The sequence below is a fragment of the Vulpes lagopus genome, chromosome 13 (assembly GCF_018345385.1).
Source record: "Vulpes lagopus strain Blue_001 chromosome 13, ASM1834538v1, whole genome shotgun sequence".
In the NCBI taxonomy this organism is placed as follows: Eukaryota; Metazoa; Chordata; class Mammalia; order Carnivora; family Canidae; genus Vulpes; species Vulpes lagopus.
Window position 1 is genome coordinate 18,453,214 of NC_054836.1, and position 27,293 is coordinate 18,480,506.

The 27,293-nt window shown below is 35.6% G+C and overlaps 1 protein-coding gene across 2 annotated transcripts in view; it reads left to right on the plus strand.

Annotated features, from left to right (window-relative positions):
- The first annotated feature begins 314 nt into the window (after window positions 1-314).
- VPS50 (VPS50 subunit of EARP/GARPII complex) overlaps window positions 315-27,293 on the plus strand; it is a 132,981-nt gene continuing 106,002 nt past the window's right edge. Inside the window, exons 1-6 of one of the 2 annotated variants that reach the window (XM_041727498.1) lie at window positions 315-569; window positions 7,825-7,893; window positions 22,795-22,914; window positions 23,992-24,063; window positions 26,048-26,101; window positions 27,130-27,200. In XM_041727498.1, the coding sequence (XP_041583432.1) occupies window positions 537-569; window positions 7,825-7,893; window positions 22,795-22,914; window positions 23,992-24,063; window positions 26,048-26,101; window positions 27,130-27,200 (419 nt within the window). In that variant the 5' untranslated portion in view covers window positions 315-536. Of the gene's footprint in view, window positions 570-7,824; window positions 7,894-22,791; window positions 22,915-23,991; window positions 24,064-26,047; window positions 26,102-27,129; window positions 27,201-27,293 lie in introns of both variants that reach the window. The other variant, XM_041727497.1, reaches the window with a different exon arrangement.

Here is a 27,293-nt window from a genome sequence, read left to right on the forward strand (position 1 = left end):
TCCAGAGCCGGACGGAGAGTCCCAGCTTCGCAGGTCCCTTCTGGGACAGACGGCGCCTTTCCTAGAGTTCTCGCGTCCTCCCACCCGCCCTCTAGACTAGGTTGGGTTTCCTCCACTACACTCTTAGCGGGAAGTCACGTCAGGCCGCCTTACATACTGTCTTTTCAATGCTTGTTTCTGTCGCTTAGTGCCTGGCCACCTAAGAGCTAGGGTTTCGCCTTACCGAAACGGGGTGACCAAGAGCAAGTACCTCCGTAAAGACAGGCGGCCGCCGTGGTCAGAGCAACAAGATTTGCAAGCTAACTGAAGCATCTCGGGAAATGTAGTACCTGAACTGTCCTCGTCGCCTCATTGCCGGTGTCCGTCGCACCCGGAAGACTACAGTTCCCAGCATGCTCAGCTCAGGAAAGGATGACCCGGGTTGGCAGCTCCACGTGACCACCCACTATGGCTTCCTTGTGTCCTGGCCAGCTGTCTGGTGGTTCGGCGTGATTTGTTAGTTCTTTGCTGTAGGGTACCACTTTCACGATTTCGACATGCAAAAAATCAAATCTCTTATGACCCGACAGGTAAGTCTCGAAGGCTGAAACAAAGGCCTCTTTCGTCTCTGCTGGTGGAGGAGCCTAGATAGTCTGTTTCTGGGCTGGGGCGGGTGGAGACCTAGGGTATGGCTTGGTGGCAGGTGTCAGGGGCACTGGGAAGTCGGGGGCACCCTGGAAAACTCTCCTGAGTCACCGTGATTGGAGCCCTGCTCAGGCGGGCTGTCGCGTTCCTTTAGATAAGGTCAATGAATGAGTTTCAATGAGGGCTATCTTTTGTCTCCCTTCCTTTCCTTTTGGCATCTTTCCGGTGACAGCCCCAGACCCTGCAAGCCTCCCTTTATCTAAGCTGTGTGTCGTCTGTGAGCAGATGGCCTGGGTAGGGAGGTGAGGTCTGTGTAATAGAGATGACCTGGAAAGAGTGGAAAAAACGGATGAGTTGAAGACAGAATTGCTAGCTTCATGACTTTGGGCAAGTTCCCAAACCTTGTAGCATAAATTTCCAGATGTGAGCATGAGAAATAATTATTTTTGTTAACCTTACCTTACAGTTCTGACAGTCACAAGTAAGTTAATGCATGTGAAATGATACTTTAAAAAATCTTTGTTATGGCAAAATAGTGGCCTTTTATTTATTTTTTTGTCACAATGATAATTCATGAATAAAAGCTTTGGCTGTTTTTATTTAATTATTCATATATGTTAGGGACTTCAAATAATGTCTCAGTTTCCTTCAAGGAAGAAGAGGCAGAATTTCCTTTTACATTCTTATTGGTTATAAGTTGGTTTTAGAAGTCAATTATTTATTCAACCCTAATATTTCACCAGAATTGGCCATTCTTTATTATCTTTATATGAAAGAAGTAGAATGTAAAGTTTTGAATCAGAGAATTTTGAGAACTCTGGAGAATATGGAGAGTAGTCATTTAGTGAAAGGTTCATTTGTGAGTTTCGTTGTTGTTGATTAGAAGGAGATTACAAATTCCAAATTAAACTCTTATTTGAAAGGTAATATGAATAGGTTACAAATGGTAGATATCTTGTGAAGAATACATGAGTCCTACATGATTGTTTTACTCCTTTTAAATGATATTGTTAATGTCATGAAAATAAAATTTTACAGATCTATGAATGATAAAGTATTTCAGTAAGTGGCGATCCCTCACATTTGTTGAGTACTGGTGTTATGTATGGTTCATACCACTTATTACTTGAGAATATTTGGGTCCTGCTTCATTTTAGTAGCTATGTGACCTTGAGGAAGTCACCAAACTTTTTAGAGCATTTGTTTTCACATCTTTAAAATAGGAATAACAACATGTATCTCATGGGTTCAGCCTGGTGGTGATGTTCATATAATATGATGAAGATTAAGAGATATAGGAGGTAAAACATCTTCTGGGTCTTATCAAGGAAGTGCTTGATCACAGAGGTCATCTCAGCAGCTGTGCGGATGCTGGAAAGCAGGAAAGCTGGAAGCAGGCTGTTGCAGTAACAACAATAGATGATTTCAGACTGACTTTTGGTATCTGTTTGATTTGGAGGGGCATCTTTTTGATTTTTAAAACAATATACACTTTTGAACATTTTACCACTACTACCCCCTAACCTGACTTTAGAATGCTGAATTTGGACTTTTGTACAACAGTAAAGTTTGGTCTTCTCTCATGTTGCACACTATGCATTTCTGTGTAATCATCACTGTACAGCAACTTTGGTGTTTTGTTGTTTTTAACCTTATTTTGTGATAATGAACAGTAAGAAAAAATACACAAGTCCAGATACCAGTGATAATACGTTTTTATCTTCTAAATGTAGTGGAATTGTTGTGAAAATGGTGACTCTTCAGCCTCAATCCGTTGCTTATTGGACTTGAGCAGGTCAAATCATTGCTTAATTGGTATAGAAAAAAACTAAGAACACATACAAAAAGCTGGAACTATATTGTGTAAAATGTGAGGTAAAATTAAGAGTTTTATACAGATTTTTGAAAAGATTTTATTTATTTATTTAGAGAGAGAGCATGCGAGAGCAAGAGCGCAAGCAGGGGGCAAAACAGAGGAAGAGGGAAAGAATCTCAAGCAGACTCCATGCTGAGTGTAGAGCCTGACATCGGGCTTGTTCTCAGGATCCCAAGATCATGACCTGAGCCGAAACAAAGAGTTGGGCACTTAACTGACTGAGCTACCCAGACGCCCCTACACAGATTTTATTTTATTTTATTTTATTTTATTTTATTTTATTTTATTTTATTTTATTTTATTTATTTTATTATTTTATTTTAATTTTCCTACACAGATTTTAAAAGTCATCCTTATTATTTATGACTTGACTTCCACATATTTAATCATAACTAATACACGTTTCATGAATCTTTGAGATATGAAAGTAGGGTGCTGCCTGAAGTTACACTGGAGATTTTTAATTAGTACTGTTTATCATTGGGTTAAATATAGTAGTATTACAAATAAATATACACAAAGATGTTTCTTTTTTGTGAGGCTAAAGAATATATTGATAGTATCATTAAAGTGAAGAGATATGAAGGGTCTATGAAACTTAGGTATTTTGGCATTTCAGCTGTAAGGATCTTGGGTTTGGAAAAGAGTGAGAGGCTGGGTTTTGTTAGCACTCTTTATTTAGATGAGGTCTGTTGTTCAGCTTTCTCTATTATGCTGGCCTCTGTTCTTTCAATTCATTCAGCAAATGTTTACGGATCACTATGTGACAGGCACCATTCTAAGTTTGGGGGTGCAGCAGTGAACAAAACAGACAAGTGCTCAGGCAGACGTAGTGATTAATGTTTGGGAGGAATAGAGGATAGGGAGGCCTGGGAGTTGGCAGTTTGGGATCACTTATAATTTTAGATAGTGTGGCCATGAAAGGCCTCATTGAGAAGGTGACGTTTGAGTTAAAAACCCGAAGGACATGAGGAAGTGAACCATGTGGATATTTGTGAAGAAGCATTCTGGGTGAAAGGAAGAGCAAATGCAGAGGCCTTCAGGCAGGAGCATGGCTAAGCAACAGCCAGAGGCCAGTGTGGCTGACATAAAGTGAGTGAAAACAGTAGGAGATGAGGTATGGATGAGGTCAGAGAGCTAAGGGCAGGAAGCCAGATCACCCAGGACCTCATCTTGACCTCATCTCCTATTACTTTTTCTAAAAGCAAAGCCATGCTTCTATTTTGATTGAAATAGCAAGCAGAAGATTGATGTCATTTTACGTATATGGACTTCAGAAAGATCTTTCTGGCCTTTTAAAAGAATAGATTGAAGAGGGAAAAAGAGCAAAAACAGGGAGAACAATAAGGATGCTATTGCAGTAATCCAAATGAGAGACAGTATGGGCCTTAACCAGAGTGTTAGTGGTAGAAGGGTTGAGAAGAGCTTGATGGTGGTACACTGTAGATATAGAGTTAACATGATTTCTTGACAAATCGGACTTGGGCTGTGAGAGAAGGAGAAGCATCAGGGTTGATTCCAGATGGCTTGGCCTCAGCAATTGGAATTGCCATTTAACGAAGTGGGTAAGATCGAGGGAGGAACAGATTCAGGGAATGCAGAAAGGTTTTAGACTTGCTCATTTGAAAGCCTCTTTTGAATATTTAAGTGACAAGATAAAGTAGGCACTTGGCTAAGAGTCTGAATTTCTGAGGACAAACGCAGGGATATAGATAAAAATTTGGGACTTATGAATGCATATAAGGTGTAGAACTGGCTAAGATCACCAATGGAATGAGTGTAGTTATAAAACAGTAGTCCACAGTTGGAGCTTTTGAGATTTCAATGTTGAAAGATGAGGGGAAGGAATGCCTGGGTTGCTCAGTGGTTAAGCGTCTGCCTTCAGGTCAGGTATGATCCCGGGGTCCTGGGATCAAGTCCCACATTGGGCTCTCTGCATGGAGCCTCCTTCTCCCTCTGCCTATGTCTCTGCCTCTCCCTCTCTCTGTCTCTCATGAATAAATAAATAAAATCTAAAAAAAAAAAAAAAACATAAGGGGAAGAGGCAGGTTAAGGTGGATCTAGTGAGGCAGATTGAGGAGCAGCCAGTGAGGTAAAACTGCAGCATCTCAAAGACCACCTCACCTGTCCCATATCAGATCCTAAATAAATATTTGTTGGATACATGGTGGATAAAAAGAACAACTAAGTAGAGTGAAGTCCAGAAGCCAAGTAAAGAATTTAAAAGAGGAGGGAGTGATCATCTGTGCTAAATGCTGAAGATGAATGACAGAAGATGAGAATGAGCTTTTGGACTGAGCAGCATAGAGGTTATCAGGTACCTGACAACAGCACTTTTCATGAAGTGATGGGGAGGAAGGCCTGTTTAGAGTGGGTTTGAGAGGAATCGAGGACTAAGTATAACCTCTATGTTGAATTTTACTGAAAAGAGGAGGAAGAAATCACCTCACTTGATTTTTGATCTTTGGGACATTAAGTTGCTGGTCTCGTAAATGGAAATAGAAGATTGATGTAGATGTAACAGAAGTAGTCTGAAGTGTTAATCTGCTTTGGCCAAAGAAATAAAGTACAGAGGCAGGTATTATGTATGCTGAATTTTGTATAAATTTAAATGGGGGAAATTTATCAAAACAAATACCAAATGCAAAAGAAAATCAAATAATGGTTAAAGATTACAGTGGCAGTTTCAATTTCATAAAAGCCAGGTACTGCTTTGTTATAACTCTGAAAGCCAGGTACTGCTTTGTTATAACTCTGACTTCCTGCTTTAGAAAAGTGAGCATAAAAATCATGACTTCATTTTTGTCAATAGAAATTTATAAGGTTGCTAATCAAAGGATTCAAGATGTATAATCCTAAAATACACGTGAGTGTCAGATGTGCTCTGAGACATTTATGTAATTCTTCATTTCTGTTTTGATCAAAGAAAAACATTTCTCTGTGAGATCGTAATAATATTCAGAATAATGGCTAGCATGTAAGGAATGCTTGCCATGTTCCAGACACTGTTTTTGGCCTCTCACACACATTATCTCCTTTACTCCTTATTATTGGCCTCTGCATTATTGTTACATTGATTAGAACATAAAGACAGGCAAGTTAGAAAAGTTGTTCAAGACCGCAGAGCCCATTCCGTGTATCACTGAGCTCCCCTACTTCCTAACATATAATAGGGTTTCCAGTGTTTACTACTTTTATTTTGTACATCTGGTAGAGGGTTGCCATATATTAGGAGCATATCATTATTGTATGGGGTGACTAATTTGGAGGTAAGGCCTTTTCCTATATATTAGTATACATCACTTCTTTACAGCTCAGGTATTGATTTCTTTACTCATTAGCTCTGCGGAAAAAGAAAATTACATGTGATATATTCCTCCAAGAATTTCCTTAGATTAGTTAAACACATCTATATTTTTTAAAATGTTAAAAAAAAAAATAAAAATGTTTGTTTAAAAAGGCATGGCAGGGGCTCCGGGGTGGCACAGTAGTTTAAGAGACTGACTTCTAGTTTCAGCTTGGGTTGTGAGATTGAGTCCTTTTTCTTTCTTTCTTTCTTTCTTTTCTTTTCTTTTCTTTTTTTTCTTTCCTTTTCTTTCCTTTTTCCTCTCCTCCCCTCCCCTCCCCTCCCCTCCCCTCCCCTCTCCTTTCCTCTCCTTTTCTCTTTTCTTTTCTTTTCTTTTCTTTTCTTTTCTTTTCTTTTCTTTTCTTTTCTTTTCTTTTCTTTTCTTTTCTTTTCTTTTCTTTTCTTTTCTTTTCTTTTCTTTTCTTTTCTTTTCTTTTCTTTTCTTCTTTCTTGAGATTGGGCCCTGCCTCAGGCTCTGCACTCAATGCAGAGTCTGCTTGATTCTTTCTCTTTCTCTCTGCTCTGGCCCGCCTGCTTGCGCACTCACTCTCTCTCTCAAATAGATAAATCCTTTTTTTTAAAAAAAGGCATGGCAGTTATATTTAAAAAATGTATTTTGGAATGGTCATGATTTTTTTTACAAGATTTTATTTATTTATTTGAGGGGGGGAGAAAGAGGGAGAGTGGGGGCGGGAGAGAGGGAAAGAGGGAGAGAGAAAGAGAAAGCAAGAGCAGCAGGAAAGAGAAACAGATTCCAATGTGGGGCTCAATCCAAGGATGTTGGGGTCATGACTTGGGCTGAAGGCATATGCTTAACTGACTCAGCTGCCCAAGTGCCCCGGGATGGTCATGATTTTGAATCAAATTTTGAAGTTTGGCACTTTGTGTGTGTGTGTGTGTGTGTGTGTGTGTGTGTGTGTGACAGAGAGAGAGAGAGAGAGAGAGAGAGAATATAAGAGAGAATGAAAATGAGAGAAAGCTGGTGGGGTGTTCTGGGAGTAATGGAATACTTGGGGGTGAGGCAAAGCACCTTGTCATAAAAAAACTGTAGTGATGACTGGTCATATTTTGTAATAGGGAAGATAAAATACAGGGCTCTGTAATTTAAAATTAAGCAAGTTCTGATGTAGTCTCAGTCAACCTAAGTATACCATATGTTTTGTTTACTGAGGACATCAGAGGGCCAATATAGGGCATCTAAAGGACAAAAACACTCTTCAGATTTATGTGCCAGCTAATTTTGCTTACAGACTAATATTACAGGGAGTTTTAGGTATTTGCCTTGAATAGCCAGTATTTAAAAAAGAAGCTTTCAAAGAAAAGTGAGATTGCTAAGCTTCTTTCTGTCTTGATAACTTTCCCTGGTACAAGTGAGAGTTTCAGAATCCCTCACTTGATGTGAATATAGAAACGACCTAAAGAACAGTAGAAAGCAGCAAGACATGAATGAGAGTTAAGTCTCAGTTATGCAGTATAAATTGGGTGCATTGGTGAGAGATAATCAGGTATAATGAAGGTATTTATGTATTAATTAAGCGATTAGCATTATTTAAAAGTCTTTGATGAGCTCAGCTGGTTGGTGTATTGTATCAGGAAATCATAATACTTGGTCCTTCTTACCAGATGAATTTGGTAATAAGTAATAGATAAGTGCTTTTATAGAATGCTTTTTGTCATCCAATTTTCTTTTCTTTTGGTAGTTTTTAAACCATGGTTAAGTTAGACTTCAACCATTGTTGTGAAGTTGCCATATAATACTTTTATTTTAAATTTCCAAAAGTATGTCTTTACTTAATTTAATAATAGTGCTATATGTAGTGAGTGTTGTTTTTACAGCGTATGTTCTATATATTTTAAAGCAGGAAAATTCTATTTTTAAAAAATAGATTTCTATTTTAATAATTATGTTCTATTATTTTATAGTTCTGCAGCATAATTAAAATTCTTTTTTATTTTATTATTTTATTTTTTTTTTAAGGGTCTGAAAAGCCCTCCGGAGAGCCTTAGTGATCTTGGTGCCATTGAGAGTCTCCGGGTCCCTGGAAAGGTATTGATCTACATGTGTGAGCATGACTTTTCACTTCCTTAAAAAATAATATTGCCTTTGGGTAATAATTGATTCACAGAAGCTTTTCCTTCCCACAGGCAGATAGTAGTTATGATAAAGCTAGGTAAATTTTTATAGGATAGTAGGCTTGGGGCTTGTTTTTGCTTTCATTACTCATTGAGATACAGTATGATTCATTATAGTGAAGCAGAAAATGCAAAATTGATAAATAGAGTTTATTATTGTATCAAATTCTTAGCATGAAAGCTGTTTTATATATATATATATAAACATGTATGTGAAACTTATCGATTTATCGCTGTAATTTGGAGAAATAAAATAAAAATTACTTTTTATGCTGTAACACTGAACCAAAAAATCATCGTTAATTATGTTTTTGTTATGGTGGAGAGATTTTTGAGAGGGTAACTAAAGCATAATTTATACTAAATTGTAGATATCTTAGATTTTAATCCTCCGATTCATGTGAACTTCTCAGTTTACAAATTTAATAAGTGTTATATGAAAGCTAGCTGGCTTTCCCTCAGAAGAATTATTAACCATTTTAAAAAAATAAATAAATACCCGCTGTTTCTCACTCCGGGGTGTTGCCACTTGGAGCTGCCTTTGTGAATAGCAGCTCCATCACACATCAAAGCTTCTTCTTCTGAATGTCTGCTCTGGTGATTTTCAATTTGAGGATCATATTTGAAAGTATAACTTGTTTTCTGTGTCTGACATCTTAATACATAGGGTTTGTTTCTCTTGGTCAGCAATCATAAGGCCTTTCCTGACACTTCACTGTCAGCTGTTTAGGAGAGGGATATCCTATTCCTATGAGGAGCCTTACCCCCTAATGTGAATTTTGTATTTATAGCTTAGCTTTTGTTTTGGGTCAGACTCAAACATATTCTACAAATATGATAAAATTCTAACTGGCCCATATGTATTAAATGACTCAGACAAAAACATCAGATGCATTTTGAACAGTTTTGTATGATATTATAAAAGATTGTTGCATCTGATGAAATTGGGAACTAAGCCATAACCATAAATCCTAATTGAAAAATAATTCTTTTTATTTCTTTGACTCAAGCAAACCATCATGCATTAGGAACATGCCTTGAATTAGGGTGAGTTAGATGGTTCAGAATCAGTGTAAAATTGATAAGAACCTCTTTAAAAAATACATTATTGCATAAGAATGTTCTGTTGTTTTTAAACCTTGCAGGAACTTTGCTTGTCTTTAAACCATGCGCCTTGATGTTTTTCCAGTAGGGGTAGGTAGTGAATTTATAATGATCTCATTACCCAGTCTTCTCACTGTCCCCCCACCCTAGCCCCATCTGGTGCCTGTGGTATGTAATTTGAGATGACTGGCTCTGGGTAGAGAGGCCAGGCTGGGATCACAAGGTCAGCAAATGTAAATGCTTTGGGTGATGATTAAGCTTGGGGCATTGGTCTGATTGACATACACTAAGAAGCTAAGTTAGTAAAACTGTAGAACAGTTCATGGAAAAAGTTATCAATGCAATCAATCAGCTTAAATGTAGCTTCACACTAAGAAAGCTCATAAACCCCTTGTTCTCGTTGTGCATTCTCTTGAAACATCTTAAGTGCTATAGGGTGAGCAGACTGCTGCCTTCTATTCTGGGCATTTTTGAGATTTTAAGAGTTGCTGGGTCCAGATTGCAAAGCTCCAGTCAGTACACAAAGTTTGACATGGGTTAAGTTCCCAGTCAGGATTGAAATGAAGAGTTAAAGAGACTCATTGTTCGGAAATTCCCTTACCCACAGAATAGCATGATATAACTTTAATGCTGAATGCATGTTTCATAATTTATTTTATTTTAAATTTTTATTTATTTATGATAGTTACACACACAGAGAGAGAGAGGCAGAGACATAGGCAGAGGGAGAAGCAGGCTCCATGCACTGGGAGCCCGACGTGGGATTCGATCCTGGGTCTCCAGGATCGCACCCTGGGCCAAAGGCAGGCGCTAAACCGCTGCGCCACCCAGGGTTCCCCTGTTTCATAATTTAGATGTTACTTTATAGTTAGGTGATACGTTTTCTTAAAAAAAAATTTTTTTATTAGATCACCAGAACTTCATCTTATCACTTGAAGTGTATACTCTTTGGCCAACATCTCTCCACTTACCCCACCCCGTAGCCTCTGGTAACCACCATTCTGGTCTCTGTTTCTATGAATTTGGCTTTTTAAGATTTAACATACAAGTGATGTCATACCGTATTTGTCTATCTCTGTCTGACTAATTTAACTTAGCATAATTCCCCTACTGATCCATCCATGTTATCACAAATAGCAGGATTTCCTTCTTTCTTATGGCTAAATAATATTCCATTGTATATATGTACTACATCTTCGTTATGTATTCAACTGTTGACTGACACTTAAAAGTTGTTTCCATATCTTGGATATTATAATGCTTCAGGAAACATGGAAGTACATGTATCTCTTTGAGATCCTGTTTTCTTGTCCTTTAGATATATACCCAGAAATGACATTGCTATATTTTTAATTTTATTGAGGAACCTTCATTCTGATTTCCACAGTAGCTGCACCAATTTACATTCCCATCAACCATGTGCAAGAGTTCCCTTTTTCCACATCCTAGCTAGCACTCGTATCTCTTTTCTTTTTAATAATAACCATTCTAACAGATGTGAAATGATACCTCATTGTAGTGTGATTTGCATTTCCCTAATGATGAGCAATGGTGATATATATTTTTAGATGATTTGTTTTTTTATACAGTTGCCTTAAAATTAATGTCATGGCTAGTTCTTGATCACTTGAACTTCTATGGCTTCAGAAAATGACCTTTATAATGAGTTTTCCACGTTATGGAAAGTATTTCAACAAAATCTAGAACATTAATTTGAAATGATTATTTTTATTTTTAAAAAATATTTATTTATTTATTTGAGAGAGAGCATGAGTAGGGGGAGAGGGAGAGGGAGAAGCAGACTTCCTGCTGAGCAGGGACCCAGATATAGTCTTGATCCCAGGGTCCTGAGATCATGACCTCAGTTGAAGGCAAATGCTTAACCAACTGAGCCACCCAAATGGCCCTTATTTTTATTTTTTAAAAAATTATTTGAGAGAGAATGCTCATGCATACATGAGCAGGGATTGGAGGGGAGGGAGAGAGAATCTCCAGCAGACTCCCCACTGAGCACAGAGCTGAAGCATGGTGTGGGGGCAGTGCTGGGTCTCACCACCCTGAGATCATAACCTGAGCTGAAATCAAGAGTCAGGTGCTAAACTGTCTGAGCCACCCAGGTGCCCTGAAGTGATTATTTTAAAATTATCTTTTTCTTTAATAAAAAAGTAATATATACTGTGAACAGAAAACATGGTAAACAGAAAAAAATATCTTTAAAAAATCACCAACACAGTCAAAGTTAACATTGCCTTTTGGTCTTTTCCTTATGCATATTTAAAAATTTATTAAACATCTGTTTTCTGTTAGACATTCTGTAGGGACTGAATATAGCAGTGGAAAAACAAAACTCCTCTGTTGCCTGGGAGCTTAGTTCAAGTATAGGGAAGATAGGCAGTAAGCAAGGTGATTGTGAAGTATGACAAATACTTTGAAGGAAATAAGGTGATGAGATAAACCCTGAAGCTGGAGGCCCTTTCACATGGACTACTCAGTGTAGGTTCCTCTCTTCTCCGTTTTTTCTTTTTCAAAAATGGCAATATGTTCTACAAATTATTCTGAAGCTTGGGTTTTAAACTTAGTAAAATCTAGTACAGAAAAGAATGCTTATGGTATAATATTAGGTTTGAAAAGCAAGCTGCCCAATAGTTTGGCTTGGATAGGTATTTTTTGAACTTGATTTATACCTGTCATATTGTCTGTTATCAAAAAGACAAGGAATAACAAGTCAATGAGGATGTGGAATAGCCCATGTGTGCTATTGGTGGAATATAAATTGGTATAGCCACTTGGAAAACAGCGTGGAGGTGCCTCAAAAAATTAAAAATAGATAATAATATGTACAGTTTAACAGAAAAAAAATAGAATTACTGTATGTTCCAGCAATTCCACTTACAAAGAAAATGAAAACAGTAAGTTGAAAAGGTATATTCACCCCCACATTCATTGCAGCATTATTTACAGCTGCCAAGACATGGAGATAGCCTAAGTGTTCATAGATGGATGAATGGATAAAGAAAATGTGTGTGTATATGGGCATGTGGCATGCACACACATACATACAATGTAATATTACTCAGCCACAGGAATACAGTCTTGCTGGAGTACCTGGGTGGCTCAAGTGGTTGAGCATCTGCCTTTGGCTCATGATTCTGTGGTTCTGGGATTAAGTCCCACATCAAACTCCCCACAGGGAGCCTGCTTCTCTCTCTGCCTATGTCTCTGCCTCTCTCTTTGTGTCTTTGATGAGTAAATAAAATCTTAAAAAAAAAAAAAAAGAATACATTCTTGCCATTTCTGACAATATGGATGGATCTTGAGGGTGTTTTGCTAAATAAGTCAGAGAAAGACCATATGATCAAATACGATATGATTTTACTTATATGTGGAATCTAAAAACTAAACAAGACAAAAAAGAAACAAGTGCATAGATACAGAGAGTAGATTGGTGGCGATCAGAGGTGAGCGAGGAGAGGTGGGGCAAAATGTGTGAAGGGGAAAGTATAAACTTCCAGTTACAAAGTAAATAAGTCGTTGGGATATAATATACAGCATGGTGACTGTAGTTAATAATACTGTTTTGCATACTTTCAAGTTCCTGAGAAAATAGATCTTAAAAGTTCTCATGTAAGAAGAAAAATTCTGTATAAAGTTCTCATGTAAGAAGAAAAATTCTGTATGTCTGGTGATGGATGTTGACTAGATTTATTGTGATGATCATGTTGCAGTATATAGAAATATTGAATCATTATGTTGTGCATCTGAAACTAATTAATGTTGCATGTCATTTGTACCTCTCAATAAAAAAAATGCATCACTGTCTTAGTTTGGGTTCCCCTGATATTCTAATGCAAAAAGTAAGAAACAAATCCAATTCATACTACTTAAGTAGTCAATGTAAGTACTTGTATAGCAAAACTTTTATTTTTTAAATTTATTTATGAGAAACACACACACACAGACACAGTGAGAGAGAGAGAGAGAAGCAGAGACACAGGCAGAAGGAGAAGCAGGCTCCATGTAGGGAGCCTGACGTGGGACTTGATCCCAGGACTCCAGGATCTGGCCCAGGGCTGAAAGCGGCGCTAAACCGCTGAGCCACCCGGGCTGCCCTATAGCAAAACTTTTAAGCGTTAACTTCATCTAATAGCTTTACCTCACTCACGTGTATGTACATAGAACATAAAAAAAGACATCCTTGATCTTTAGGATAAGGACCCATTTCTTTTTCCCCTTGTCATAATGTCTACATTGTAATAAGGAATTGAGATTTCGGGGGGAGGGATGTTGCAAGAAGGAAATAGTTTAGCTTGGGTTGTGTTATGTTAAAGGTTCTGGATGGGGGGCCTGGATGGCTCAGTTGGTTAAGTGTCCGACTCTTGATTTCAGCTCAGGTCATGATCTCAGGGTCATGGGATTGAGCCCTGAGTCAGGTTCCACACTTAGTGGGAAGTCTCTTGGAGATACTCTTTCTTTCTCTTTCTCTCCCCACCTCCATCTCTCTCTTCCTCTAAGTCTCCCCACCTGTGTGCTTTCTCTCTCAAACAAATCTTTTTTTTTAAAGTTCTGGTATAATGAAGAACAAATAGAAGGGAAATATTAGGATGAATTATGGGAAATGGCTGTTTGTTTAGGTTAAAAATAAACTAATATTGGAAAATTTCATGTGATGTGACTTCCTAGAAAGAGGAAGATGATGAAGGAAAACTGAAGGGTGTTAGGTGTGCTTGAGAATCCAGAAAGGACTATTGATTGATTGATTTTTTTTTTAAGAACTATATAAATTTTGAGTGGGAAGAAACCTTAGAAATTGTCTTGGTACAATTTCTGCATTTTATGGACAGGATGATACTGTATCCCATTTTAAGAGATGTGAGTCAAATAATAATCCATATACTGGAAATTAGGAATTTTGGTGGAGAAAATAGAAAGAATAAAAATTAGGATTTTCTCCTGAACTTTCTATAGAAAAGGAAACTGAGAGAGTTTGAAAATCTTAGCTTAAATTGTTCAGAGGCAACATCAATGGTGTACAAACTTTGCTGCATATTAGAATCACTAATAACCAGGGCCTCCCCCATTCTAATTAAGTCACAGTTTGTGGGGTGGAGCCAGGTGTCAGCAAGCAGTGGTTAGAGATCCCCACATGATTCCAGTGTGGGGCAGTGTTTGGGAACTTTTGGCCAAGTGGAGGTCGTGATGACAAGAATGGAGAAAGGGAAACCACAGGAACTGTTGTAGAAAAAATTTCTGAAGTTTTATTGCCAGTTTTTGTGGGAAAGAATAAAGAGTTAGTGATGACCTAAAATTTCATTCCCGGGTAATGGATTCTGTTATATTTCAAATTAATTGGATTTCTATGCTGAGGTAAGGATATAAGAAATTAATCTATACAGTATTTACTGACTAAATTTGTTATCTTTGTAAAGAAATTTATACTTTTTGAATTATATGAAAGGTTTTTATTTTACATAATTGGTTATAAGACTTATGAAAACTTGAAACCAAAATTTATTATAATATATAATAATCACAATAGCTACATAATAATCACAAAATACTACAGGGTTAGTAGTCACAGAACTTATTAAGATTGCACTCAAAAGAGTATGTGTTGAATCCTGATTAAAATGTCAGTAATCAGAATCTTATAAATCTATATCTTGACTTTAAACACTTTCCCATAGTTCTTCCATAATGGTTATATGTCATGAAAAGAGACTGATAAAAAAGAGTACTAATATTAATGTCGTAATTTTTCTGGACTACTGCCTTCTGATATTATTCTTTAAAGATAAAGTGTTTTTGTTTGTTTTTTAAGGCCCTGATTTGACTAACTCATAAATACAAATTGAATTCAGCTAGGTTTGCTATTACATGATTGGTTTAGCTAGGCCTTTGATTCTTTTCACTAAAGAAAAATATAGGCCAAGGGAACAAAAGAAATCTCTGTTGCAGTCAAAACTGGAAAATATATTTGTCTAAATATGAGAAGGTATTTTGTTTGTATACTTAATGCATTCTACACATATTTATTGAATATCTTTTCATATACAATGTTCTGGGAGTTTTCGCAGAATATTTTCTTGCTTGTAAAATACTAATGTGAAGATAAATGGATTTGGCTTCACTTCTTAGCCTGCATGAAAAAGAATCCTAAAAGCACACACTAACTACAAGCTTTTTGTTTTCAGAACTTTACCAAGATATGAGAAAAGTATGCTGGAATAAGAGTCAAGAGAGCTAGGTTCAAGCATTGAGGTCAGCTTAATGAAGGGAAGTTGTCTTAATTCCCTGATTAAGGAGAAGATGAGAGCACAAAGTGTAGGAAATGAAGAAGGGTTAAATTTGAGAGACTAAGAGCAGAATTTAGGACTGAAGATTTTATTGCATGTGGAAGGTGAAGGTATGGGAAAGACTTTGGTTTCTAGATACGGTATTGAAGGTGTTGTGATGTCTTTTCTCAGAATAGATAGTATTTCTTCTTTTGGAGGATGGGTCTGATGAAATGTTTTTAAAACTGATAGAAAAAAATCCAGATTATACGCTGGACTTCTCGATTTTTACTTCAGTTTGTGATGTGTCTTTTCTTTAATATTAGCCTCCAAATGGGCAGGCATGTGGCAGGCAGCTTGATGTTGTTCACTGAAGTTGAGAAATTTTTAAAGATAGCTTAAAAAAAAAAAAAACCTGATGTCTCTAAAGCTGTTATCTTTAATGTTTTCCTGTTCATAGAAATACATTTAGAAAAATACCTATTAAAGATAAAACTGTTGAGGGACATCTGGGTGGCTCAGCAGTTGGGCATCTGCCTTTGGCTCCGGGCATGATCCCACGGTCCTGGGATCAAGTCTCGCATCAGGCTCCCCACAGGGAGCCTACTTCTTCCTCTGTCTTCCTGTTTCTCTCTCTGTCTCTCATGAATAAATAAATAAAATCTTAAAAAAAAAAAAAAATATATATATGTAACGAGTAAGAGAAGTAAATAAAAATATCTGGCAGAGTATCACATATGAAAGGTTAGCTTTTTAATTTTGTGTTTTTAATATATGTTAATAGCTATATTTCTGAATAAAATCAATTCTTATGATCTTTTTCTTTAAAAACAAATATGTATGTATTTGGAATGCTATTATTGTGCAAAAAATCATTAAAATACATTATTTCAAACACTTAAATGTTTTATAAAGCTGGATTAAAATAATACCACTTTAATAACCTTCTAGAAAAATCTATAAATCACTTTACAGAAACCTCCCTTGAAATTGTAACCTCACCAGTATTCCACTAGATGGCACTGAAAGCCTGAAAAAAACCCTCAGAAACCCCAGGTAGGCTTTAAAAGCTATGTTTTATTTAAAATACACAAACGCAAATGGATGATGAGCCGACTGCTTTGATGGATCATTATTGTTGTTCTAATGGGATTTTAAGAAAATGTACCATTTCCCCACATAATCCGACATCTGGCAATTCATTAAAATTTATATGGTATATGTATGGTTTTAGGGTATCTGATCTTGAATCCTGTTTCATTTGGAGACAAAACCTATTTTTGTTCAGTGATTTATGATTTTTATGATACTGATTGGATATTGAAAACTTTGTGGTTTTGTTCTTCCTTCTAGCTCTGTGTAGATTTTGGTAGCCAAACATTTTTTGCTGTCATTTAAAACTCTAATATTAATTTTGATAACACTATAATTATTTTTAGAATTTATTATAACAAAGTAGCTTTTTTATGTTGATTGACGAAGAAATGCAAACAGTAAGAAAAAAAACCTTTGATAAGATTTGTCTTGGTAAGTAAACCCCAATTCATGCTTTATAAGAATAAAATTTCTTTTTTTTCTTCCTCATTACCTCTCAACACAATGCATTTTGCCATTCAGGTATGTTAATGTGAACCGTAGTCTAATAAACTAAGTACAGAAATGGAAGTTGATTTCCATTTCATATTTTTTCTATACATTTTTTTGTGAGGTTTTAAAACTTGACCTGTGAAATGGAGATTTTGCATTCATCTTTTTGTTTGATTAAAAAGCCTACTACTGAAGATTATGTTTCCAAGCTTTCTTGTGAGTTTAAAAATTAGGTTAAATTGCTTTTCAAAATTAAAGAGAAAATTGAGTTTCATAATGGTAAGGAGAACTGTGAAGTTGTCATTACTCACTTTTCATGCTTATGAAAGTGAATAGAATTAAAAAATTTGAACTTGAGTGGGTTCAATTTTAATTTTATAATTAAAAAATATTATTTATTCATGAGAGACACAAAGAGATTTTTAAAAATATATTTTAATATTTTAATTTTTTAAAAAATATTTTATTTATTTATTCATTAATTTTTTAAAAAATATTTTATTTATTTATTCATGAGAGACACAGAGAGAGAGAGCGAGAGAGAGAGGCAGACACAGGCAGAGGGAGAAGCAGGCTCCATGCAGGAAGCCGGATGTGGGACTCAATCCCAGGACTCCAGGATCACGCCCTGGGCTCAAGGCAGGTGCCAAACCTCTGAGCCACCCAGGGATCCCGGGTATTTTTAATTTGTGTGTTATTTTGTATAATTTAAAAGTAGTAGTCAAATGCAGAATTCCTAGGCCTTTTTTTTTCTTCTAAACTTGAATACATTCCCTTAAGAGATGAACTCTTAAGTGGGAAATAGCTGTATAAAGTTATAGCCTAGTTCCTTAGAAACCATAAATATACTGGAAATGTTTAATAACACCTTACACTTGGGCAGCCCAGGTGGCTCAGCAGTTTAGTGCCGCCTTCTGCCCAGGGTGTGATCCTGGAGACCCGGGATGGAGTCCCACGTTGGGTTCCCTGTGTGGGGCCTGCTTCTCCCTGTGTCTCTGCCAATCTCTCTCTCTCTGTTACTCTCATGAATAAATAAATAAAATCTTAAAAAAAAAAACACCTTACACTTGAGGGCTCCAATTGTTTTATAAACTTGAATCCCCAGTTCTCATGAACCTTTTGTTATGTTGAGAGGACAGATGGCTTGGCTAAAACAAAGATGTTTACTCAAATTTCTGTTATGATTGTTTTTTTTTTGTTATGATTATTTTTCTTCATTTTTCATAAAGTTACATTTATGATGTGCATTTGATATTTATGTTCATATAGGTTTATCCCAGAGATGATCAAAATGGAAGAAAATAGGCTAGGCAAAATTAGATGCAACTTGCAGTGTATTGTGACTGCTGAAAAAGACAGCCTCTAAAATATTGACTAACCTCTTTGTTTTCTCCCCCTTTCCTAAAATAATCCTGCTCGGTTTATTATGTTAAGAAAATATTGAATATTTATGCTTACTTTTTTGATACAGCATCTGGCATAGTGATATGTGTTAAGATATCTTATTTTTAGTAAAGGCAAAATATTCTAGGATATATAAAAATATATTGTATTAAAAAAAAATCTCAATTGTTGGATTTTATTGCCTCTTGACGTACATGTAGATGCTCCCCTGACATTTTTCCACCCTGGGAAACCACCCTCTGCCATTTAACCTGTTCTGTGCTTTCCTGCTACAGTTTTTATTTGTGTTTTGCTTTGTATATGCTACCTTATTTCCCCAAATTTCTAAGACTTGAAATTTCACATACTGTCTCTTCCCGAAATGGCACCTTTTCCATCAAATGTGAACTCCGTGCCCTTTGGTGCCCTAGGATTTGTGTGTTCTCCTGAATGTGCCGCCTTCCAGGGGATTGCTTATGCATCTGATCTCTCCTTACTTTAGCATCTAGTTTGTTTGTTTTTTTTACTTAGCTTTGTTTCTGTATGACTTAGTATAGGGAATTCTTACGTAGTGGGAATTTTTAAAAAAATGTTAAATTGAAATACGTGACTTGATTGAGAAAGGTATGGTAATGGAACTTTGAAAGTAGGCAGGTTATTTCCTAATGATAGTATAGAAGAAGGACTTGTTCCTTTTTGCCACTGTATTTTCTTATCCCCTTTCCCGTTAAGTTCATTACTTTAATTATATTTTTTCTTCAGTTTATTTATTTATTTATTTATTTATTTATTTATTTATTTAAAGGTTTTATTTATTTATTCATGAGAGACACACAGAGAGAGGCAGAGACACAGGAGAGGGAGAATCAGAGGGAGAAGCAGGCTCCATGCAGGGAGCCTGACGTGGGACTCCTGGTCTCCAGGATCACACCCTGGGCTGAAGGTGGTGCTAAATCGCTGAGCCACCAGGGCTGCCCTTTTCTTCAGTTTTAATTTGGGAGTGAGCAATGTAGTTCTTTAAATGTAATTGATTACCACTAATGGGCAAGTTGTGGCGAATTTTGATGGTCTATAGTTTTGGTATATAATCTCTGGATTTTCAAGTTTTATAGAGCATTTATACTAGTCTAATATGTATTTATGAGTTACTATGTGACTTAAAATGTACTATAAAATAAAATCCTTTAAAGAATTGTTATAATAGTCTGTAAGACTGAAATATTTTATTCTCAAACTTAGCTTATCGAATACTATTGTAACTTTAAAAGAAATCACATATTTTAATATGGTATAAGGAATTTCATTTGTTATTCTGGTCCCCTGATTTTGCCTTTTAAATTTTATTGCAGGAAATCTTTTGTTCATTTTGTTTATGTAAAATTTTGCCTCATACATATATATTGGCTTGCAAAGTTGGTTTTAGGTGAAGAATTACATATTTTTATCCATCTCCAATTCTAGGAAACCAGTTTATATAATGGCAAAATTATGGAGTAATTGTGGTAAGAATATACAGTCTTGCACTTTCTGTTTATTTTTCTAATTTACATGCTTAATATGTCTCTAAAATTATTTAACATTTGTTGTTATTTCTAGTTAGAAGAAAGATCTTTTATTAAGAGTTTGTGGGAAGTTTTGACTATCAAGGCAACATATGGTCTTTTCCTTTTTTTTTGTTCTTATTTTCATACAGTTCACTGTGTAAATTAATTTTTAGTTAGATCAGTGATTGTTATCTACAACGTGCCTTGGCACTACAGCGCATAATTATGGAGAAATCTCAGTTCTCAGAATGTGTGTGATGGGATTGAGCAGGCCGTGCTAACATTAGCAAGACATGCAGAGAATGATCAGGTACAAGCAGAGTCTTCTAGCCTTCAGGTGCAGTGGGAGTAAAAGGAACAAGGTGATCAGGACCTAGTTAGAATGAAGTTTGTCTGAATGAGTTCAAATGCATATTTTCACACAGGAAGCCACTAAGTTGTCTGGAAGGAGAGGGCATTTTATAGGGATATAGTTTTGGGGATTTGTTTTGGATTGAATTCTACTTTGTGTGCTATGTTTCTTTTTCTGCCTTTCTTGGTTTTATCCTTCTTCTTAGTCTAGGTTACTTAGAGTGTCAGGTGTTATGTGTCCATTCTTTGAAATTATACGGGATAGTCTGCTTTCTGATATAATTGCTTAGTTCTCCAAGAAGGAATGGCACTTGACCTTTTATATAAATATACAGATTGTACTCTTTTTACAGATTCATTACTTTTGTGAAATGTACACCTATGAGATATTTATAAATGAAATCATGTTTTCCCTTTGACATTCTTAATAACTTTAGATATTTGTTTCACTGTCATTTTGTGTATGATGGTGGGGGCAGTGTTTGTGTAAATGTCCTTTATAGGTGAAAAAAAGGAGGCACAGAGAGACTGTGTTAATACCAGTGTCACAACTAAAACCTAAGGGTCTTTACCTTTAGATCAATTAATTAGGTAGTATATGAAAAACCTCAGTGTGGAGTTATATGTCATTGGCATTTATACATTTAAGATTGGAGTGTTCATTCATTGCAGTCTATTTGAATTTTTTGCTTGACTTTGTCCTTGATATTTTCAGTCTTAGCAATTTTTATGAATCTTCAATTTTTTTCTTTTTTTGAACGGTACCAACTATATTTGTTTGTTAGTGGTGCTGTGAAATTCCTCGGGAGGCAACATTGCCATCTCCTCATCTGGGTCTCTTTCCCTGCCTCAGCTTGCAGAGTCTGAAACTGCTATTTCAGATGCCTGTAGACTCTTAGGGAGGGAGATTGCCAGGAATTTCTGATCTCGTTTTCCGTGTCTCACTCATTTCAAATTCTTATTAAATGCTTGGAGGTTGCCCATGAGTAGCCTCATTGAAAACCTTTCTGTAAGTAGCGTGGTTTTAATCCAAGTCTGTTCCTCAGTACCACTGTCTAGGGTGCAGATTAGTATGTGTATTGTCCATAACCATGCCAGCCCCCCAACAGGAATGCAGCTCCCACTATAGGATGCTGGATTTCTTACTTTACTCTTTTGGATTGCATGCTAAATCACTGATTACTGTATCTTAGACTTTTTTTTGTTGTTGTTAATATATTTTATAAGTTGAGTTCTGGTACAAAAGAGGCATTTTCTTTCCTATGCTATTTTAATTATTTATGCAGATTTCATTTTTGTGTGACTTTGCTTTCTCTTTTAAATTTATTAGAATTTTAAATATAAACAGTTAACTATTCTCTTGAGTTTCAGATTTATTGCTCTAATATTTTCTTTTAGCTTGAATCTAAGAGGAGATAATCTTATAATTAATAATTTTACATATTTAAGTTATAAATTAAAGTCTAAAAGATGTATAAGCTAGTTTCTTTTTTATAAATGAAAACCTATGTCCTGCAATAAAATAATCTAGAGTATTTCTGTTTGCAAAATAATGTACTCTAATTGACATTATAATTTTGCAGTATTTAATTAATAATGATTTATTAAGGATTTTTGTTAAGTATTATTTTAATCACTGTAAAATTATTTTAAATATGAATTTCTTTTGTGTTCTTAAATGTATTTGAGATTAATATGAATAAAAAATCAAAGGACTAAATTATTATATGTCTATAATAATGTGTTGATTAATTAGTATGGCAGAGAGAATCTGAATTAATGATATTTCCCATTTAACTGAAGGTTTATCCAATTATGCAGTGAAATTACATAGGATAAGTATGCTGACATTAAGGGTAGGGATTTGTCTCTCAAGCTCTTTTTAGTTGTGTAAATCCATAGAAGCCCCATTCTGTATCATTAGAAAGAAAACATTTTATCAAATACAGAGCTTTAGATTCATAATCAGATCATTAATTGCAGTATCAGCACACTTTGAAGGAAGCCTCATAGGATTACAGAGCTAAACTTGTGAATCATATCTGGAGCCAGTATTTCTTAGTCTAGCAGTGAGATTTCTAGCACAAGGAAGGATGGATGTCTGCTCTGCTCAGGGTCTCAGTATTGATTGTGACCCACAAGCCATTGAGATATTCCCTGGTTATCTGTGCTGAGGAAGATTTTAGAATGTTAAATTATGAAAATATGTATATATGTAGTATGTATTATGTATGATAGCTAATTACATAACTGTTAAACTTTTGTTAAATTCTTTTTTTCCTTTTGTTAAACTTCTAAGTTCTTTCACCTACCAGTTGGCACATATAGAATTGAAAATAAAACCTGAATCTCCAAACTGCTAGTTTTTTTTCTCCAACAGATGAGTAGTTTTTAGTGTTTTAGTAGTCCTAATTTTCCATGAACTTTCCTGTTTTCTGTCAGTTGATCTCCTAGCTCAGAATGATTCCCAGGAGATGTGTGAGGGTTAAGACAATGATTATTTATTTCCACACGGGTAGAATTAATTATAAAATGTACAAGTACTATAGTTGTGATTTTTTTTTTTTTAAGGAGGAATTCCGAGAACTTCGAGAACAGCCTAGTGACCCTCAAGCTGAACAAGAACTAATTAATAGTATTGAACAAGTATATTTTTCTACGGACTCATTTGATATTGTTAAATATGAGCTGGAGGTAAAACAAAATTCATTAAAACCTGTTTAAACTCTGTCTTGTTCAGTGACTGAATTTGTGGATGAGATTTGAATGCTTTTTGGGGTGTTTGTCCTTCATTCCTGCCATCCTTCCTTTTTTTATTCCTTCCTTCTTTCTTTCCTGGAAAATAGCTTTAAAAAAATACTAGGACTGCTTTATGATGACCATACAGTGATTTATTAAGCTGTTCATATTATTTAATCATGAAATTATTGCTAAAAAATATAAGATTAAGTGCAACTATAGAATATTGGTCTAGAAAGCATTTATGTATTTTTTTTAACTGTTAGCATATAGTATATTGGTATGCTGCCTCTGTGTTATTTTAAATTGTCTATATGTTTAGGGAAATTTTGAGACTTTTAATCATGAATGTATCATTACATAATTATTTACCCATGATGAAGACCTCTATGCCATGATGTTTAAAGTGTTGGTATTTTAAATTTATAAGAAATTCAAAGAAGTAGTAAAATCTGGTTTTAGATTAAAGCAAATACAGTATGCACGCATATTTTACATGCAGTACATACACAGTCAGCCCCCACTCATTCTGAAGTTTCATCAGTCTGTTAACTGAAACTTGGAGTTTCCAGTTTACACAGTGGTATGCACTTTTGTTAGTTTCCTATCCTATTTTCCGAAAGCTTATGTGGAAAGAATGTACTCCAGCAACTGTCACTGTCACTCTATAGTGCTTAGTTACTAGTCATAGTACTTCAGAGGGGAAATGTGTTTTGAGTTCTGTTGTAGACAAGTAGGGCTATACCTGTGGCTTGTAGAGGGAGATGTTAGGGTATGGGACTTTATCTCATTTCCCTGTACTTTAGGGCTGGGTGAGGGATGGAACTTGAGCATCAGAAGGTTAGGTAACAAAGATGTGTAAGCTTTTGTGTCTGAAGTCTAGTGGAGAAAGTGGAGAGGCCAAAAGGAGTGAGTGGGAATGGGATGTGACCCTGTTTTACATGCACAGATTCTAGTTTATAAGTCAGAGGTGTGCAGGTAAATGAAACCAAAGTAAACTATTTTCTACTCTTCATTTATGGATATTTTTAGAAACTCCCTCCCGTCCTCAACTTGCAAGAATTAGAGGAGTACAGAGACAAATTGAAACAACAGCAAGCTGCAGTAAGTAAAAAACACCTTGCTTCCTGACATAAATAAATGAAACAGCGGGGAAGTGTAATGTTTGCAGATTTTATGGTTTAACTTAACATGTTAAACAAATATTATTTAACGTGACTCAGACTCAACGATACATTTATATAAGAATTGAATGCCTTTTCAGTTTCCCTCATGTTACCTTGGTATAGATTTGCTTCTAGAACTTAGAGTTTTTTTCTTTGGAATCCTGAATGTGATCAAAGGTTTTTGAACTTTTTTTTTTTTAGATTGCTAGGTAACTTTAGGCTCCTTATCATGCATGTATGACTTCCCTTCTCTAGTTTCTTATCTCAGAATAAAGGCCATTTCTAGTTGAAATAGGCCCAAAGAGAAGAGAGAGCTAAGATTTAGAATGTCTCAAATGTAGTCACTGATTAATTGTGTGGCATTGGGAAAGTCACTTAGCTTTGCTAAATCTGTGAAGTGATGGGTTAGGCCTGCATATTCTCAGATGCTGTAAAATTCTGTGATTCTGTGATTTGCCTTGCATTAGGCTGAGCTCCTTTCATAAAACTCAGACTATACTTTAGAAGATTAAATAATGTTAGTATGTGATCTTGTTAATTTTTTTAATACTTAAGGAGAAGTAGTAGCTTATCTGTTTGAATTTAAGATGTAACTTTTAATAAAACATTTGACAAATAAAGGAATATATACTTCTTCTTCTTTTGTATTACACTCAGTGGTCTCAGTAGGTCTTGGGATCTCTCTGGGCATAACAGCAGTGGTGTGGGGAAGGGACTTCACAATAGAGGGTTGTGTGGTAAAAGTTTGTCATGCTTTTGGAGAACAAGATTTCGGTGGATGATGGCATCTTTTGCCTTCTGTTGGTTTCAGCATGTTTACATATGTACCCATCTGTCTCTGTACTTGATGTGTGGTAGTATACTTTAGGGAATGAGTCTCATCGCACGGGCCAGATAGCACAGTGACCTTTGGAATGTGGTAAGCCTGGACTTGAAACCCAGCCTTGCTGTGGGGGCTGTGGGTCAGTTACTACTGTATGTAAGATTATTCATCTGGGAAATGAGGCACCCATTTTAATAGATTGTCAGGAGTACTAATTGAGATAATGGAGGGAAAGCACTTAGTATACTATCTGACACAGTGCAGACTAGCAACTATATTGACTACTTAAGTAGAAAACCCAGTTTTGGTAAAATTAGATCAGTTTCTGCCTATACATCTATGAAATTCATATCTATACAAATTCAAAGCAGTTAAGAAAATATAGAAGGATTAATGGAATAGTATGTATTGCTTTGTTCTCAGTTGCTTGGGGAAGGGGAAGGGAAACTCAACTAACTGAGTTTCCTGAGTAAAAATTCACTAAATGCTTTGGATGTGCCATGATGGCACATAGTGCAGTCTAGTAGGCGCCCCTGAAACTGTGAAGTAAGAGCCTCATATTCAAAATCATTACAATTCTAACTTACATACACTAATATTTTTCATGGAATTGACCAAGGAAACCTCAGGTATGTTCATAGCATTCCAGAAAAACCCCCCAAGAAACACATTTTCAAGTTTTCAAAAGTAGAGGGCCAAATTACTGTTTGTATGTGGTATAAAGGATGTAAAGGGGTATAGGAAGTTCTGTTTCCCAGATACTGTCTCCATAAGTTCACTAATTATTTATCTTAGAGGTTCATCTTTTAAGAGTAAATTTTGTGCCCTTAAAGATCTTATACTTTTGTGTATGTTAGTAAATGATTTTCATATTATTAACAGTAATAATGACCATTTATTGAGTTTCTATTAAGGACCAAGTATTATGCTCTCTGTTGTATCTCTTTTACCAAGTTCATAGCCCAGAGCATACAAATATCTGCTGTAGAAGTTATTGAAAGGCCTATGGAATATTCTTATAAAAATTCAAAATATAAAATGGAATAGGAAGTATGTGGCTTTTTCTTTTACTTCCTTTGTTTGACTGCATTTTTTATAGGTCTCTAAAAAAGTAGCAGATTTAATCCTTGAAAAACAGCCTGCTTATGTAAAGGTAGGATGATATTTGTCATTTCTAATAGTAAAATTTTTAAAATGCCTGAATGACTTACACTTGAAACTGTTGAAGTAATTCATTCTCTTGTCTATAGTTCTATAGCAACATATTGACTCTATTTGGGATGTGGGTGTGTGGGGCTATACAAAATGTTTTTCTCTCTCATTTGGGGGAATTTACCAAACAGAAGAAGTGAGGCTTTAGAATTGATTCTAAAGTAATCTTGGGATGCCTGAGTGGCTCAGTCAGTTAAGCGACTGCCTTTGGCTCAGGTCAGGATTCTCAGATTGAGCCCCGCATCAGGCTCACTGCTCAGTTAAGAGTCTGCTACTACCTCTCCCTCTGCCGCTCCCCCTGGCTTGTGTTCTCTCTCCTGCTCTTTCTCTCTCTTAAATGAATAGATAAAATCTTTTTAAAAAAGTAATCTTTTTGATTTTTCCAAACTTTAGAAGGCCCAGTGAAAATTGCTTCTTTGTACTTTATAACATGTAGGTTATTAATAATGACTGCTCAATAGCAGTATAACAATCTGTATTTAAAATATAATAAAATTAGAATCTTATAGCTGAATCTGTCTTTGCATCAGAAAACCAGAGATTCCAAAATCTATTGAAATACATGCCAGTGTTCAAATGAAGATGTTTGTTGTCAAAGCATCTTAGCAAACAGAAATCATACTTGTCATATCCTTGATTATCTTCTGAAGTTCTGTTGAGTAGAAACATTTTAATGGATATATTATTAGTATTTGCTTATGCCTGTATAAAGCAGGTTGGGTCTAGATTTCCTTATAAGCAATACTGAATAAATATTTTATCATATGTCATTGTGGAAATCATTTGAAAGCAGTCATTTTAAATTATTTTGTGAAAGATATACCAACAGCTTTCAATTTGGGGTATCTTTGTTGCTTTGTTTTCCAAGCAGGCTTTTCTTTGAAACCCACTGAAATTTTTGTTAGAGTATCATATGAATAATAAAAATAAAATGCCTCCAACAATAACTTATACCCAATTTTTCCATAGGAACTTGAAAGAGTTACCTCATTACAGACAGGTCTTCAATTAGCTGCTGTTATCTGCACAAATGGGAGGAGGTATTGCATTTGATGAATATTTTGTTTTTTTAAGCTGGAAAACATTTCAAGAAAAATTGTGAAACTGTCATTGATAATGGATTTTTTATTATG